General features: G+C 36.3%; 1 protein-coding gene across 2 annotated transcripts; it reads right to left on the bottom strand.

The window, feature by feature from the left end:
- Positions 1–3,333: 3,333 nt before the first annotated feature.
- On the bottom strand, positions 3,334–11,778 carry LOC114315866 (nucleolin). 2 transcript variants are annotated; one of them, XM_028262483.2, is made up of 2 exons: positions 11,106–11,778; positions 3,334–3,720 (listed from the first exon to the last, which is right to left on the bottom strand). In XM_028262483.2, exon 1 carries the CDS (start codon positions 11,670–11,672, stop codon positions 11,127–11,129), a length of 546 nt encoding a protein of 181 aa, XP_028118284.2. In that variant the 5' UTR covers positions 11,673–11,778; the 3' UTR covers positions 3,334–3,720; positions 11,106–11,126. The 2 variants fall into 2 exon arrangements, with proteins under 2 accessions (XP_028118284.2, XP_028118285.2); XM_028262484.2 differs by lacking the exon at positions 3,334–3,720 and adding an exon at positions 10,108–10,438.
- Between the last annotated feature and the right edge of the window lie 5,520 nt (positions 11,779–17,298).

Consider the following 17,298-nt stretch of genomic DNA (forward strand, 5'->3'; position numbering starts at 1 on the left):
ATAATCATATAAATTTTAAAACATAATAATAACTGAAAGTGTATTAAAATAGAAGGATAAACTCAAAAAACAAAACAAAACAAAACAAAAACTCTCATATATATATATATATATATAGAGAGAGAGAGAGAGAGAGAGAGAGAGAGAGTGGAAATAAGAAGGCAATTTGGATTAATTTAAGCGGAGAGTGAGGGGGTTGGGGAGGTTTACAGGTTGGCAAAATTTGTCTGCATTATTAGACTAAAGTATTAGTATTAGTATTAGTATTAGTATTAGTAAGTAGTATCTGCACAACAACTCAACCACGAATACTAATATTCAAAGAAAGGGAGTGGTTAGGCCGAAAATGATGACTAATTAATAATAATATAGTTTTATTATATTTTATATAGCCCCACTTTCCATATAATTACAAATACAAGAACATAATTGATAGCTATGGGCTTCTCCAATTAATATATATATATATGTATATTTTCATTTAATTAATTTATTTACTTTTTTGACAAGGGGATGATGATTATTTCCATATTCATGTGCCCGCCTTAGTCCATCTTATTATTGGCTAGAATTGCAACCATGTGTGATGTGTGAGAGAGACAAGTACAACCACTCACCACCACGCCATTGAAGAATAAGATTATCTAAAAAATTACTAATCTAATTGAACTTTTAACAACTCTTCCTTATTAATAATACTCAAATTCAATCAAATAACTAGTAATAATCTATTTAAGCCTAGTTGGCCACCATATCTTCCTTAGGACTTATTAATCTCATAGAAGTCATGGGTTTAATTTCCCTTAGAAGAGTTAAATTAAAGGAGTAAAAACACTTTGATGCTTTGTCCATGTGTGTTAATCTAATATTTAACAATTAACATTTGCCGATCAAAAAAAATAAAAAAATAATAATAATCTATCTTTTCACTATATAAATGTCCAAACATTTGCCTATTAAAAAAAAAATAAATAAATAAATAAATAATAGTCTATCTTTTCACTATATGAATGCCCATGCCATGGGCATACGGTATGATATATGAATAGCCGTGGAAAATGGTTGGTTTATTTTACTAGTTAAAAATTACAATCAATAAATAAATTAATATTGGGGACTTCAATCTGATGTAACGCAGTCCATGGAAAGTTTTGCTTTGTGTTGTAACCATCTACGTCTACGTCTACATCTACATCTATTGTTGTGCTGTATGATTTTGTCGGCATCGCTGATCAATTCATCAGATGGGTCACGAGTTATCAAATTTTTCCCAGCCTGTAAAAAATTGAGCTACTAATTTGGCTGTTGTTTTCCAATTCATTCTGCCGGAAAATTTCAGTTTGTAATTGTTGCAGCTTGTTTGAAACTTTGACGGCATATATATTGGAGATAGCATGGCATACGCAATGTCATGATTCTCAGATACTGCCTGCCTACAAATTATTCAAAGGGTTTTGGAGATTTTTGTCACATGGGGGCCATTAATGTCAGCAAGTAAAATGAATAGTGCAAGTGGCTCTTACAAAATTAATTATGCCCATGGCTTCTATTATTTTTAGAACATGCCATACAAATTTTATTTTATATATTTTATTCAATAGTTTGTAACCTCTCAAATCCTATCAAATAGAATCAAGCCATTTATTCTCTGCCACAAGGTGCTGCCCCCCTAGATCAACAAATCAAACCATGTGGAATTTTTGAATATATATATATATATATATATATCACCAGATGTTTGTATAGACAACCACCGTGTATGGAGTACATAGATGGGAGACTGACCGATCAATGGGGAAGGCTACAAACTATGAGACTACGTTTAATTCAAGAATTTGAGTAGAGATTTTAAAAGAGAGAAGGAAAAAATATGTAAAACTAGATAAAATATAAATATATTTTATTTATATATATATATATATATATTTTTCCCTTTTCAAATCACTTCCAAAATTCTTCAATCAAACACAGCATAAGAGAATTTTGGAGATGGAAACGAGGAAGGAGGGTGAAGGACCACATGGAGATGGTTAGTTTTATTGATTATATTATCAGCTTTCTTTTTCTTTTTTTCTTTTTTTACAAAGAAAAAGGCAAAGCCCTTTTTCGTGCACGTCTCCACCTTTTTTTTTTTGAGCGGTCCAAGTGGAGAGATGATGGGTTGATGAAAATGAAGGCCTCATCAACAAGTTGCGGTTCATTTGTTTTACATAATTCTGGTAGGAATCAATTCTTGTAATATAGCAAGAGGGAAGGTTATGTTTGTTAATATGTTACGACTTGTAAAAGGAAGGAAGAGAAGGACCATTTAATAACGTTTTTATGTTTTGTGGATGGACATTGGACATGGGACACCGACATTGGACAGAGGAGGACAGTTTCATGTTTGCCTGCCCACTAGGTCCAAACAACACTAAACCAAATCACTTTCAATTTGTTAAAGGGCCTCACTACATGATTTAGTACAAGTAGGCCCAAACAATAATAACCTTTGTCAATCATATAATTATTGATATCTGATTAATATGATTTTTGATATGCACGAAATACTCCACAAACCCTACAAAATAAACGGTTCGGATCATAAAAATAAACCCATAATATATTTTAAATTGAGACACAACAGTCACTGCTAAAGAGCACAGCAGTGACCCTTAATCCAAATCAGAAATAACAATAAACTTTGCCACCCATAGCTGATTCCCAAACAAGACCATGGCCATTTGCTCAAAACCTACCAACATACTTTCTTTCTTCCTTTTTTTTTTGATTAATCAAAACCTACTAACAAACCTCACTGGGTTTTAAACCCAGTTGAGCCAGCCAAGACTGCCCAGTAAAGGTCAAAATCCAGATTAGCACTACACATAAATTTTTACTAACGAATGTTATCTAGAACATGTTCCATCTCAAATGATGACTAACAAAAGTTGGCACTTTCACAACGACAATTAGAGGTTGTTAGAATTTTGCTACTATGTTTTGTCACTAAGTGGAAAATTGAGTCTAATGCTGAGCAAAATGGGAACTAGAAACAGGACCCCATGTCCTAGAGCAAAGACTATGGGAACCTGATGCTTTGAAACAAATGAAAAACATAGTGCGTCTAAGATCAAAAAACTGTAATCTCCCCGAGACAAGATGCATCATCAGATGAGAAGTCATGTTCAGCGGTTAAAAGAAACTTGCAAGCCGGTAACCCCATAAAAAAGAAAGATCCTCAATCAAACACATTCATCCATTAAAAGAATAGCAGCAAGAATAATCAATAATCAACTGATTCTATCTTTTTGCATTCCAGAACAAGCAGCAAGGAATATATGAGATACCCAATCATCCAAACTTCCAGAGGGGTAATATAATATAAATGAGTATAAGCATTTAATTCCCCTTCAACCATGACAAAGGTACAAGTAGTAATCATTCTCATAGCAACAATTTTAAAAATAGCATAGCATTAATTCATCTAATTTTTACTTTCAGGACAAAATATGCATTGCAATTTTTGCAACAATGCAATGCAAGACTCATGCTGTTTATAGTGCACTTGCCATTTTTATCTGGTGTCCAAAGTGTTGGAAATAAAATCCCACCTTCAAAACTCTGATACCCCATATTAAAATATGAACCCAAGTGATAATGGAAGCATACCCAAAACAGTCGCACAATATTTAACTTGGTTTGGCCCAAATGCTTGCATCCACGAGAGAGGTAAATTCACTATACGAAAAAAAATAGAGTATACGTGAGATGACCAAAAATACGCAAAACTCACACCATTACTCGAATCCCATGTCAAGGTAGTTGAGCCCTTGCTCACCCCTGTATTTTTTCTCACTCCATAATATAACTCCACACTTTGGACAGCCCATCCCATACACCCACATTTGTATACATGAAATGGCTTACGAGATAACACAAAAAAAACAACCATTGAACTTTCCAAAATTGGTAACCCACTAAGTGAAAATAGCCCAACAATGACTTTTCATTGCTCAAAGCAGAGACCTCCAAAAGGAATAAACTGTGTACTGCCAACTATGGCATAACCATACAAATTCTTTTCATATCTGAAAGTCCAATGCAATGCTCACGAATACCACTTAAATTTTATTTCAAGTCCAAAGAGGCACCATCTCAATCCTCATGGCTTCCAATAAATATATCATCTATGAATTCTTACCCACTTTAACAATTATTTATTTAGGCCAAGTTTGACAACCTAAAAATAATTCATATTTTTATCTTTTTATCTTTTTTCCATCACATCACCTCTCTACTTTTCTGCACATCTTTTCGTAAAAAGACCAAAAATGCATTTATTTAGGTCATCCCAAACAACCCCTTATTATTTTTACCAGCTCATATTGACAGAAAAATCCTAACACAAAGTTTCCAAATTATTGTTTCAAATTGAATGTGTCAACCAAATTCATTTGAAACAAACAAGTGGGCCGGTCATTTGAAACAAACAGCCGTCATGCCAAGGTCACTGAGTTGAAAGAGGGCTTCTTCTGTTGCTCCACACTATGGGTGCCTAATTTTAGACACAGCTTAGTTCAACGGCGTTAGGTCAGCTTAGGTTCGTTCTTTAGTATTGCTCAACTAGATAACTGTAGATACAATAACCTTATAAGTAGGGCTTCAACCACATTTATCAAAAACTTCTCCCTCTATTTCATTATATCATCTTCTGAAGAGCTAGAATCACCATTAACCATTATTTCTGATGATACTAAGTTTCCTACATTATTATAAAATAAATTATTAACAAATTAAAAAAATATACAATTAAAAGGGTATATATATTTTTAATATATTATATAAATTAATTAATTTATTAAATTAAATATGTAGCGGGCCAAGACCGGCCAGAAGTACAATTCCCAAACCCATCCAATTTATTAATTGGGTTGAAAATATCAACCCAGCTAAGCTCTATAGGCTAAAATTATATAGCCAAGTCTTAAAAAATAGGACTAAGCTAGGCAGGCCAACGAACCGATGTCCACTCCTAGAACTGAGTATCAAACAAATTTCACATGTTTGGAATTAAGTATCCGAACAAATATATTTTGTTCAACACTGAGTATCCATATGAAACAACTCAAACCAATTTTCTTATGTTCGACACAAAGTATTTGAACAAACTTCACATGTTTGGAATTGAGTACACGGATAAATATATTTTGTTCGGCACTGAGTATTTCATATGAAACAACTGGAACTCGAAATGGAAAGATTATGTAGAGGAGCAGAGACCCTCTTCGTCTCGGATGAACTCAAAATTTCTCTTCGCCACTTGGAATTCCAGAGACCCCAAATGTGATTTTTATTCATCCGTTTATTGGTAATGGGGTGTACAAAGTATAATTGTATAGAGTTTTTGGATTTTTAGGGTTAGGATAGGTATTATTAGGGGTGTCTAAACAAATAAATAAAATTTTAAATTTATTATCGGGGTGCTCAAAGTAATGAGATGCCCAACCTACTTTTTGGGATGTAAATAGAAGCTTCCAGAAGATAGATATAAGCCAGCTTGTGAAATTACCAAAATACCCTCCATTCGGAAAATGTTAGTGGAATGAAAAATGGTAATTTCAAAAATACGCATAAGGGTAAAATGTGAATTTACAATTTTAACAAATGATGTGACACCATATTATAATAATTTTCAAAAAAACAAAAAAAAATTGCTTATTTAGCACTTCCCAAATGCATTTGTGAAAAAGCCAAAAAGCCATAAAATAAGCAAAAAAGCTGCTTATTTCTTTCTTTCCAAAACACCCTTAAGTCCATCTAATAAACTCATATATTAAATAAAATTTAAATTTCATATTATTTGGGGCACACTGTTACTTTTCTGAAAATTGAGTTCTTTTGTTTTCTGTGTTATTTTTATTTTTTATGAATTTTTTTAATATTTTAAGTTATAAATGTAACCTAACGTAGATATACTTAAAAAAAATTATTTTAAAAAATCACTAAATATAAAAAATACAAAAATTCAATATATTTTCCTATTTTTGTGTAGTTGATTTTTTAATATAATTTTTCACAAATATTTTATTTTTTTAAGTGCATTTAGGTTAGGAACATCTAAAAGCTAAAAAAGTCGCTTAAAATATTTTAAAAAATTGATGAAAAACAAAAAAAAACCAAACCAAACCAAACCAAACCAAACCAAGCCAAGCCAAGCCTTAAATCCCATCAAATGGGGTTGGCTACATGAATCCTTCTTCTCCACGCGACCTTATCAAATGCCATTTCGTTAGTCAAATTAAGTAGATCCATATCTTTATTTACAACATTAGCCAACGTTAATCTAGGCTTACCCCGTCCCCTAACACTCCCCTCTACCGTTACAGCATCGCATTTCTTCACTACTGCCTCTGTTGGTCTCTGTTGAATGTGACCAAACTATCTCAATCGATTCTCTCTCAACTTATCTTCTATCGGTGCTACTCTTATCCATTCCCGAATACACTCATTCCTAATTCTGTCTTATCTAGTCTTGCCACACATCTACCTTAGCATCATCATCTCAGCCACAGTCATCTTATCTACATGTTGTTTCTTGGTTGCCCAACACTCCGTCCTATACAACATCACTGGTATAATAGCCATTCTATAGAACTTACCTTTTAGTCTAGTGGGTATTCGTTTATCGCACAGTGCCCCAGACAAACTTCTCTACTTACACCATCTCGCCTTAATCTTATGGGCCACATCCACATCAATCTCTCCCGCTGTTGTGATAATCAACCCTAAATAACGAAAATATTCATTCTTAGGCAATTCTTAGTTCTCAATCTTCACTTCTACTCTGCTTTCATTGTTACTGTTACTAAATTTACACTCCATGTACTCTGTCTTATTTCTGCTTATCCGGAAACCTTTAGATTCAAGAGCTTTTCTCCAAATCTCCAACTTTGTATTAACTCTTTCTCTAGTCTCATCCACTAGCACGATATCGTCTGCAAAAAACATACACCATGACACGTCATCCTGAATATTTCTCGTCAACTCATCCATAACTAAAGCAAAAAGATAAGGGCTTAAGGTAGATCCTTGGTGTAACCCAATAGTGATAAGAAATGCATTTGTCTCTTCAACAGGCGATCTAATAGTGGTCACCACCCCTTCATACATGTCCCTAATCACATCAATGTAACCTTTTATCACCCATTTCTTCTCTAACACCCACCATATTATATCTCGGAGCACTCTATCATATGCTTTCTCAAGATCGATAAACACCATATGAATGTTTCTTTTCTTTTCTCTATACTTTTCTATTACTCTCCTCAAAAGATAAATCGCTTCCATTGTTGACCTGCCGGACATAAACCCAAATTGATTCTCTGACACCTCTGCTATATCTCGCAATCGGCATTCCATCACTCTCTCCCACACTTTCATTATATGGCACATTAGCTTGATTCCCCTATAGTTATTGCAATTCTAGACATCTCCTTTATTCTTATATATTGGCACTAAAATACTCTTCCTCCACGCATCTGGCATGTTCCTAGTCAACAAAATTTTGCTAAACAACCTAGTCAACCAAGCAACCTCCTTTTTACCCAAGCACTTCTAAGCTTCAATAGGGATATTATCGGGTCCTAAAGCCTTATTTGATTTCATCTTCCTAAGTGCAATCTCCACTTCAAAGTTCATAATCCTGCAATAAAGCCTATAGTCTTGGTTTATCGTATTACTAGCCATTTCTTCCCCTATTGCCGTACCTCCATGTTCCTCATTTAATAGTTTCTCAAAAAAGTTCTTCCATCTTTCCTTAATCTCTTCATCCTTCACCAATACCTTCGAATCCTCACTCTTGATGCACTTAACTTGATTAAAATCTCTTGTTTTCCTTTCCCGTATCTTAGCAAGTTTGTATACTCTCTTCTCTCCTTCTTTACTATCTAGTCTAGTGTATAAGTTATCATAAGCTTTCAACTTAACATCTCTCACTACTTTTTTGACCTCCTTATTATCCAATCTATAGCTCTTAAGGTTTTCCTCAGTTCTATCCTTCTGCCACTTTTTAAAGCATTCTTTCTTTGCCTTAACTACCGCGTGAACCTCTTCCCTCCACCACCAAGTTTCCCTAGCACTGGGTCCCATCCCTTTCGACTCTCTAAGCACTTCCCTTAAGATTCTCCTCATACAATTAGCTATCATTCTCCAAGTCCCAAGTACCTTCCTTATCCATTCTATTCTTAAATATTTCTAGTTTATCCCCTATTAGGTCCCACCATCTCGTCCTACGACGCCCACCATCCTTCCTACCTTGGTATTGCCCTCTAAAATATAAATCTAGTACCAAAATCCTATGTTGAGAGGTCAGGCTCTCTCCAGGAATCACCTTACAATCATTGCATTTTAGGCGGTCCACTTTTCTCACTAAGAAGTAATCTATTTAGCTCTTAACTGACCCACTCTTAAAAGTTGTCAAATGCTCCTCCCTCTTTTTATACATAGTATTGGCCACTACCAGGTCAGAAGCCAACGCAAAATCTAAGATACTCTCTCCAACCTCATTTCTGTCACCAAAACCGTATCCACCGTGCACCCTTTCATAGCCTAATTTATTTATGCCTACATGCCCATTAAATTTCCACCTATAACCAGATTCTCTCCTACGGACATCTCCTGTAAGATCTCATCCATTTGCCCCCAAAAATCCCTCTTAGTCTGATTATCTAATCTTACTTGAGGAGCGTATGTACTAATAACGTTCACTATATTCCCTCCAATAACTAGTTTAACTAACATAATCACATCCCCTTTCCTAATTACCGCCACTGCATTCTCCACCAAACCCTTGGCAATTATGATTCTTACCCCATTCCTACGTTTGTCCTTACCACTATAATATAGTTTAAAACCGGTATCCTCAATTTTCCTAACTTTCTCACCCGTCCATTTAGTTTCTTGTACGTAAGCTATACTAACTCTCCTCCTAATCATAACATCTACCAATTCCATCGTCTTACCAGTTAAGGTTCCTATATTCCAAGTGGCTACCCTAAACCTGTAGTCTTGGACTAGCTTCTTTACCCGCATTCGTTCAGAAAAACGCGGAAACATTTGCCCATTTTTCACTGCACACAGGCATCCATGCAGCGCCCCTTGCTCACTTTTCGAAACATCCGGAGGCAAGCGCAACGCGTTACTTGAGGGTAACGACCTAGCATTTAAACGATTCAAAGTAGGATTCATTTTCATAAGGGATCCGAACGGCTTTTTTTACGTATTGACTGTCGGCTACCTAACACACAACACATCGCACTTTAACCAGATTCACAAAGTGAAAAAAAGAGAGGATGTTTTGGACCTCTCAACTATGAAGGGAGAGAAAAGGAGAAAGGACACTGTAAGAACAGTAGCTCTCCAATAGGGCTTTTAGAAATCACATTAGATTTTTCCCAAACTTAGTCCTAATGGTTAGGCTATCCCTAAATCATTGAAAATTTAAAATGACCACTCCATAGAACACATTATCTAAGAGGCCACAAACATCCAGGGGTGCAAACGAGCCGAATTGAGTAGAGTAGTTGGTTGTTCAAGCTTGACTTAAAAACTTAACAAGCTTCAAAACGTGTTCTACCTTGGTTTTTTAACATAATGAGTCAATCTTGGACACAGGTAGAGCTCGAGTAGCTTAGTTTTTATAGTGTATATATGCTTATCACGCAGAGTAGTAGGTTGTTCAAGCTTGGCTTGAAAACTTAATGAGCTTTAAAATGCATTCAAGCTTGGCTTGTTTACATAACGAGTCAATCTCAAACGAGCCAAGCACAAGTCGAGCTTAATTAGCTTGGTTGGTTTTGCAGGCCTACAAACATGCCGATAAAGACAATCCGGTTGCAACCGTACTACACGATCAAAGGGACATAAGTGTACTATAAGTCTATAAGTAGAGAAGCCTTAGATCAAGAGCTGAAAAGAACGTCCACAATGGACTGAACAAGTACCCTTTATTTAGAAGAGCAGTGCTCATCCCTGGGTGCAGCGAAAGAATCACCATCCATCTTAGGTGTCAAAGACTGATGCTGTTTCTCACAGAATGAATGTCATGGAAAACTGAAAAACATTCGATGTTCGAAATCTACCAAAAAAGTGTCGTAATTTAAAGCATTTTACAAGGAAACAGAGTGCATGAAATTTGTGTTTGATGCAACACCTAATCCAGTTGCAACAATTAATACACACTAACCAAATAAGAGTACAAGACGAAGGTCCTCTATGGTCTCTACACAATAAGGACCTAAAACTTAATCGGCCAATGGCTCTTTAGTCTTTACTAACAGCAACTGCTTAGTATCGACTCTGGACATAAGTTGTTCAGATTAATAAATTAAGTAGCATGCCTCTTACTACACAAGATTGGCGTCCAGATCATCTGGAGTGGACCTTCCCTGCAGTGTCCCTGCAGTGAAACAAAACGGTGCCGTTTTGCTTAAAGCAAAACAAACAAACAAACAAACAAAAAAAAACTGGAAAACACAGAATGAAGGAGAGAGAGAGAGAGAGTCTTGCTGGAAGAAAGAATTCTCCTCCATCATCAATCCAACCCACTGCAGCCCCCACCCCTCCTCAGGTCACCCCATCCTTTTCCCCACTCTTCCACACCTCCATCAGATCGCAACCAGCTCCAGGGAAGGTCCACTACAGAGGATTTGGACGCACAACATTGTTGTTGTACATTAACAACACTTGCTTCCACCCAAAATTCCTCAGATCACTTGCAATAAAATTATCTAACTTAGAAAGAAATTTGCGTCTTTGGAGTCACTTCACTACCACAGTATATAAAAACACAAGACTAATTGGTTAGCATCAAAACCATTACCAACCAAGTAATAAATGTCCAAATTTATGCATATTCTGAAGGGGAAATTTGGTGAAACATAAATTGTTATAATATATGGATGGAAATCCCACAGTAAACGAAATTGTTGTGCCTAATTTGCATTGAAATATGTGTTCAACAAGAAACTAACACATTGTACTTGTAACAAGCAAGCAATTAGCAAAACCTCATAAAACTAGTGTTAACTCTGAATGAAATTACAAATGATCGATCGCTTACTAACCTGCTTCTGAATTAAGCATCATCAGTGACTGCCATCGTCATGATTGTTGCCGGGAGCATTAGAAATATGAAGTCCGGGCTGAACTACGCGTCTACTCCGGGTCCTCGAGGGGAGAATGTTATCCAAATCGACCTCAGCAAGGGGATCTTCCGACAGATCGCTGCTATCGCCGTCTGACGATTCGTTGCTCGAATCGTCACACTCTTCAATCAATTTCCCTTTTCCCTTGTCTTCTCTCAAAATCCCTTTGCCCTTACGATCAACCTCCGCTTCCCCATTCGAATGCTCATCGCCATCTTCGTCTTCATCGTCATCGTCATCGTCGCCCTCATCCTCATCCTCATAGTCCTCTTGGTCATCGTCTTCTTCTTCTTCTTCTTCATACTCCTCGATCTTCGAAGAAGAATCTTTGTCAGCAGAAGACGATTGCTGCAACATCTGCTTCTTTTTTGAAACTTCGCTTTCGTTTCTGTCTTCGTCTACGGAGGTCAAATCCGCTTTCCGCTTCGTAGGCATTGAGTGTGAATGTTGTTGTTGTTCGTCTTCTTCGTGCTTCGTCTCCGCCATCGACTGATCTTTCGCAACCTTTTAGGGCTTTTCTTTGTGTCGCACTGTCACTGACTTAACCCAACTGCATGACGGTGGTGTACTGTTATAAAAGTTTAGGATTATTTATACAGAAATGTTACGGGGCGTTTGGTATCGTTTATATTTTTAGATTATATTTATAAAAATTTTATAAATTAGTTTTTATTTATTTTTAGGAAAACATAAACTACAAATGCGTTTGGTAATTGACAAAATGTTTAAAAAATTTAAAAATATAAAAAAGAGTGAGAAATGACAAGTGGCGGCAAGTGACGGCGGAAGACGGTGGTAGAAAGTGGTGACGGTGGGTGGTGGGTAGCTGGTGTGGGTGGTGGTGGTTGGTGGGTGGGTGACGGTGGCGGGTGGTGGGTGGTAGTGAGTGGGAGGTGGTGGTGGCGGGTGGTGGGTGGTAAGTGGCCGATGGTGGATGGCGGGTAGGTGGCGAGTGGTGGTGGTGGGTGGGTGGGTGACGGTGGTGGGTGGGTGCGAGTGGGTGGTGGTGGCGGGTGGGTGGTGATGGTGGCGGTGGCGGTGGTGTTGGCAGCGAGTGGTGGGTGACGGATGGAGGGTGGTGGTGGGTGGCGGGTAGGTGGTGGGTGGTGAGTGGCCGATGGCAGGTGGTGGTGGATAGCGGGTAGGTGGCAGATGGTGATGGTGGGTGGGTGGGTGACGGTGGCGGTGTGGTGGGTGGTAGCGAGTAGATGGCGGTGGCGGGTGGGTGGCGGGTGGCGGGTGATAGTGGGTGGTGACGGGTGGGTGGTGATGGTGGGTGGGTAGGTGGGTGGGTGATGGTGGCGAGTGATGGGTGGTTGCGAGTAGGTGGTGGTGGTGGCGGCGACGGGTGGTGGTAGCAAGTAGGTGGCGGATGGCGGGTAGGTGACGGGTGGGGGTGGTGGTGGTGGTGGTGGGTGGGTGGGTGACGGTGGCGGGTGGTAGGTGGTAGCGAGTGGGTGGTGGTGGTAGGTGGTAGGTGGTAGTGACAGGTGGGTGGTAGGTGGTGGTCGCAGGTGGGTAGCGGGTGGTAAGTGGTAGCAAGTGGGTGGTGGTGGTGGTGGTAGTGGGTGGTGGGTTGTGGTGGCAGGTGGGTGGCGGGTGGGTAGTGGGTGATGGTGGTGGTGGTGGTGGCAGGTGGCTAGTGGTGGTGGGTGGCTAGTGGTGGCAGGTAGGTAATAAGTGGTGGTGGCGAGTAAGTGGCGGGTGGTGGTGGCGGGCGGTGAATGGTAGTGGCAGGTAGTGGGTAGTGGCGGGTGGATGACAAGTGGGTGGTGGTGGTGGTGGTGGTGGCGAGGGGTGGCTGGTGGTGGCGATTGGATGGCAGGTGGGTGGCGGTGGCGGGTGGTGGCTGGTGGTAGCAGGTGAGTGGTGAGTGGTGGTGGCAGGTGGTGGTGGAGGGTGGGTGGTGGGTGGTGGTGGCGGAAGACGGTGGTGAAAAATGGTGGCGGGTGGTGGCTAATGTTGGGTGATAAAAAAAAAAAAAACTGAAAACTCAAAATGAAAACGCATTTTTTGTGTTTTCATTTTTTGACCTAATTTATAAACTGAGACCACTGATTTATAAATCAAAAATTTTACCAAACAGGTTTTTATTTGAGTTTTTTAAATTTTTGTAAATATAAACAGAAAACTGAAAACGTAAGTGTTACCAAACGGCACACATGAGCGGAATTTTTTTTAAAAAAAAGTGGTGGTTAAGAGCTCTAATAATAGGGCTCTAACAAGAGTGTTAGTGACGTGGTAATTTAAAAAAATAAATAAATAAATAAACTAAAGATTAAAACATTAAATTACACATTAGGGTTTATAATTAAGAGGTCTAAAGTATTTTTCTTTTAAAAATATATATATATATATATATATATATATATAAATTAATGAGAAATTTTATATATATTAATACTTAAAATTATATTTATGTATATGTCTCTTTTTTTCTTTTTCTTTTTCACAACAGTAAAGTGTAAAATCATCTCTAATGGTTCAATTAATGATTCATCAAATTTAAATTTGAAAAAAAAATTCACTTTTTGCTGCTCCAATCTAGTACCAAATCTTTCATCAAATTCATGATTTCTCAAATCTTTCATGAAATTGAGAACTGATATGTCTTTCATCAAATCACTATTTATATATACTGGATTTTCATCATTAATTGTCCTCTTAAATATCCACCTCAAGGTAAAAATTTATGAAAAAATTACACTGGCCAGTCGACCAGCCGGACATCCGCCTGGTCGACCGGTATTCTAATGAAACTTTAAAAATCTTCATTTGAGCACTTGATATCAAATGAAGCTTAAACTCAATTTTTTACTCAAATTTGATAAAGAAAAAAAGATAAATTGTTAGAGATTCCCTAATAACCCCTTATTTATGCCCTCACCAATTTTTTTATATTTTTTATTTTAAAATTGTGACAACCACCTCCTTAATTAATTAAGCTAATTATATTATTAGCCTTTATTATGTGATTAATGTTGATCATGTGATTAAATGTTAATTTTGGTGCCATGTGTTATATGCATTGTATTGTTATTGTGAACAGATATGTATAGATATGAAATAAACCTGTCTGATTTAGTAATTTAACAAGTTAGAATTAAATATTTGAATAGGAAATTAGAGCCCAATCCATATTAGTATAATTAAGTTTAATCTAATTTAGTTAGATTATGATGAGACTTAAATTAAATGGGGTGAAAGTAATATGGTATAATTTAAGTTAATATTAGAAAATTTATTATCATCCTAATTTTTACTCATCGAATTGAACAAAGAAAAGGAACTAGGAGAGAGACTAAGTGTATTTAACCTATGATGAGACTAAGTGTAATTGAGTTGTGCTTGAATTTGTTTGTTTAGGTCAAACGCTGCATCTTAAGCACGTAATTCAAGGAGCTCACTGTGAGTAACAATGTTATAAAGTTATGTTCAACTATTAATAATTTTTCGAATGATATTGCTAAGTTCTATTTCTGAAATGATACTGTTTATTGAATGAATGATTCTTCTAATTTATGAATTGTATTCGTGGCATCCATAGCATACTGCTACTGTTTATTGCTACTGTTACAGAGATCTTTGTCAGTTTTAATTCTTGGAACTACTGTTTACTAAATTGATGGCCATCAAATGACCACTCGGTCTTTGAGACCTATTGTACTGTTCTGCTATTGGATGTACCACGCATGACTGATATGATTACATTCAATGTATGAGATATTGCTTTGTAAATTGAATCACTACTAAAACTGATTGTTTTTAAATGACTGTGAAGACATCATTCATAGCCCCTTTACACAATTGTTATTCACTAGGCTCTAACTCACTGTTTAATATATGTATGTAGGTGATCAAGCACCGGATCGATCTTAGCGGCGTCGACCTAAACCCTGTTTTGTTTTGCCCACTTGTGACTATGATCATATGTTATGAAGTTTTGTTTCAGACTTTTGTTTTGACTGTTTTGTTATTGGGATTTGATTCCCTAAGTTATCGCATGTTTGTACATATGTTTGGACATGGACTTATGTGAATATTTGTATACACAAGTTTGTTTGTTTGTTCATTTAAGTCATTACAGTTCTTTAGACATTATATTTTATTATTTATAGGTTTCCGCCGACCTCTATTATTGTACTATTGTTATTACTGTTAAACAGGCTTTTGGTAATCACGGATTACTGCCCGATTACAATACTAAACCCTTAGGGGCAAGCTTGGGTCATGACAAAAATTGTATTAAAAAAAATATTTATACAAATTTTTATAGTCAATAATAAAAATATACAATTTATAATTTAAAAAAATAAAATAATATTTCATAATAATTGAAAGAATATATGTGTAATTAATAAAAAATAATAATAATAATTCTACTTGTTCCATATGTTCACTACTCTCTCACAATAAAAAGCATAAGTCAATTTCATTTAATGGATTTTGATGAATTATTTCTTTAAACATTACAAAATTATATAAATAAAGAATTATTATACTTAATACAATTATTTATAGATCAAGCAAAAACATAGTTAAAAATCTTTTTATTCATATACATTTCATTTTTTATCGTCGTCATGATTACTTTTACCAACCCTCTCTTCCCTTCTATGTCAACTTTTCATTTCCTACCACCGGGGTTGGTGGCCCAGTGGTGAAGGTATTGGCCTTTCCCAGCAAAGAGTCAAGTTCGACTCCTAAAGAGCGCGAAATGCTAGGTAATTTTTAGTAGTTCTCTGCAGAGATCTCGCGCTGTACTCCGATCGAAACTTGACCATGTTGAGGATGCTCAATGAGCTCTATTGGTGCCTCGGTGGTAGGTGTTTTCGTTTGGATTGGGTAAAATCAGGCTGGCAACCGACTATCCCTGGATCTAAGCCCACAAATGTCGTAATGACACTTTAGAACATTTTTTTAAATTTTTTTTTTTTAAATAAAAAAAAGCCTTTCATTTAATATCATAATATATCAATATATACACTAGTGGGTGGCATAACGCGTGTATAATCCAAGTAAGTAAAAATAAAAATAAATAATAAATAATTTAATATCATAATATGTATGTTACTCTAGTGGTAAAAATGTTTTTTTTTTTTTTTTAATAATCAAGGTCAATAGTAAGAGTCTTGTGTACTTTTTTATGTAATTTTTTGATTTCTTATATAGAAATGATAAACGTAACACAAGAAGAGGTAAGCAAAGATTTTGACACTAACCCTAGCCTTTAATATAATAGTATAAGGGGTGATTTGGAAAGATGATTAAAAGTTAATTTTTTAGATTTTTTTGGCTTTTTTTTGTTCTTTTGTATGTAAAAAATGTGAGAAATGATATGACTCAAAATGGGTTAAAAGTTAAAAGCTAGTTATTAGCTAGCTTCCCAAATTGCACCTAAATATATACTTTACCTTCAACTTCACCGCATTATTACTCTAAGCCAATATCACTATCAATTTTTAAGAAATTTAATAAGTTCCCAAATTAATCATCTTTTTAGTAGTTGATTTATATCATGCATGGTATATATCTACATTGGTTTGAAGAGGAGGTGGCATCAGTGGCAAGAAAACAAGACTACTGCATTACCATTACCATTTCTTTTAGGCCCGTTTGTTTTCCGCCATCACAGTCCACTTCAGATTGTGATAGATGAATAGTGACAATGTCTCATGTTTGTTTTGGCTTTGGAGCTCTAGATTCGTAGTCCCTTTAAACTACGATAGGCCTTGGCGAGGGATATTAGTAATCTGGGCTAGGAGATGGTATTAGCAAAATAGTTTGTTCAGATTGGGTGTTATCGGACATCCATCCGGTCAACTGCATATTTTATTTTATTTTAACATTAATGTTTAATGTTTTTGTATTTTTTGTTAAGTAAAAATCATAATTTTATTTGTTTTATTAGTCTATATAAAAATAATTTAACAATCCCCACACTAACAACTATCATCAAAACAAACACAATTTTACTAATTCCCTCACTATCAATCCCCTCACTATTAATCCTTTCACTATCAATCTCTTTCATTCTACCTTTGAAAACAAACGGGGCATTAAAGTCCATTTGTTTTTGGAGATGGAAGAAGGAATGGGATTGAGATGGAGG

This window comes from Camellia sinensis, chromosome 1, assembly GCF_055761805.1.
Source record: "Camellia sinensis isolate YWXY chromosome 1, ASM5576180v1, whole genome shotgun sequence".
NCBI classification, from domain to species: Eukaryota; Viridiplantae; Streptophyta; class Magnoliopsida; order Ericales; family Theaceae; genus Camellia; species Camellia sinensis.

Bases quoted from the DNA above. Each gene is read 5' to 3' on its own strand.
- LOC114315866 (XM_028262483.2), bottom strand. From the start codon at position 11,672: ATGGCGGAGACGAAGCACGAAGAAGACGAACAACAACAACATTCACAC.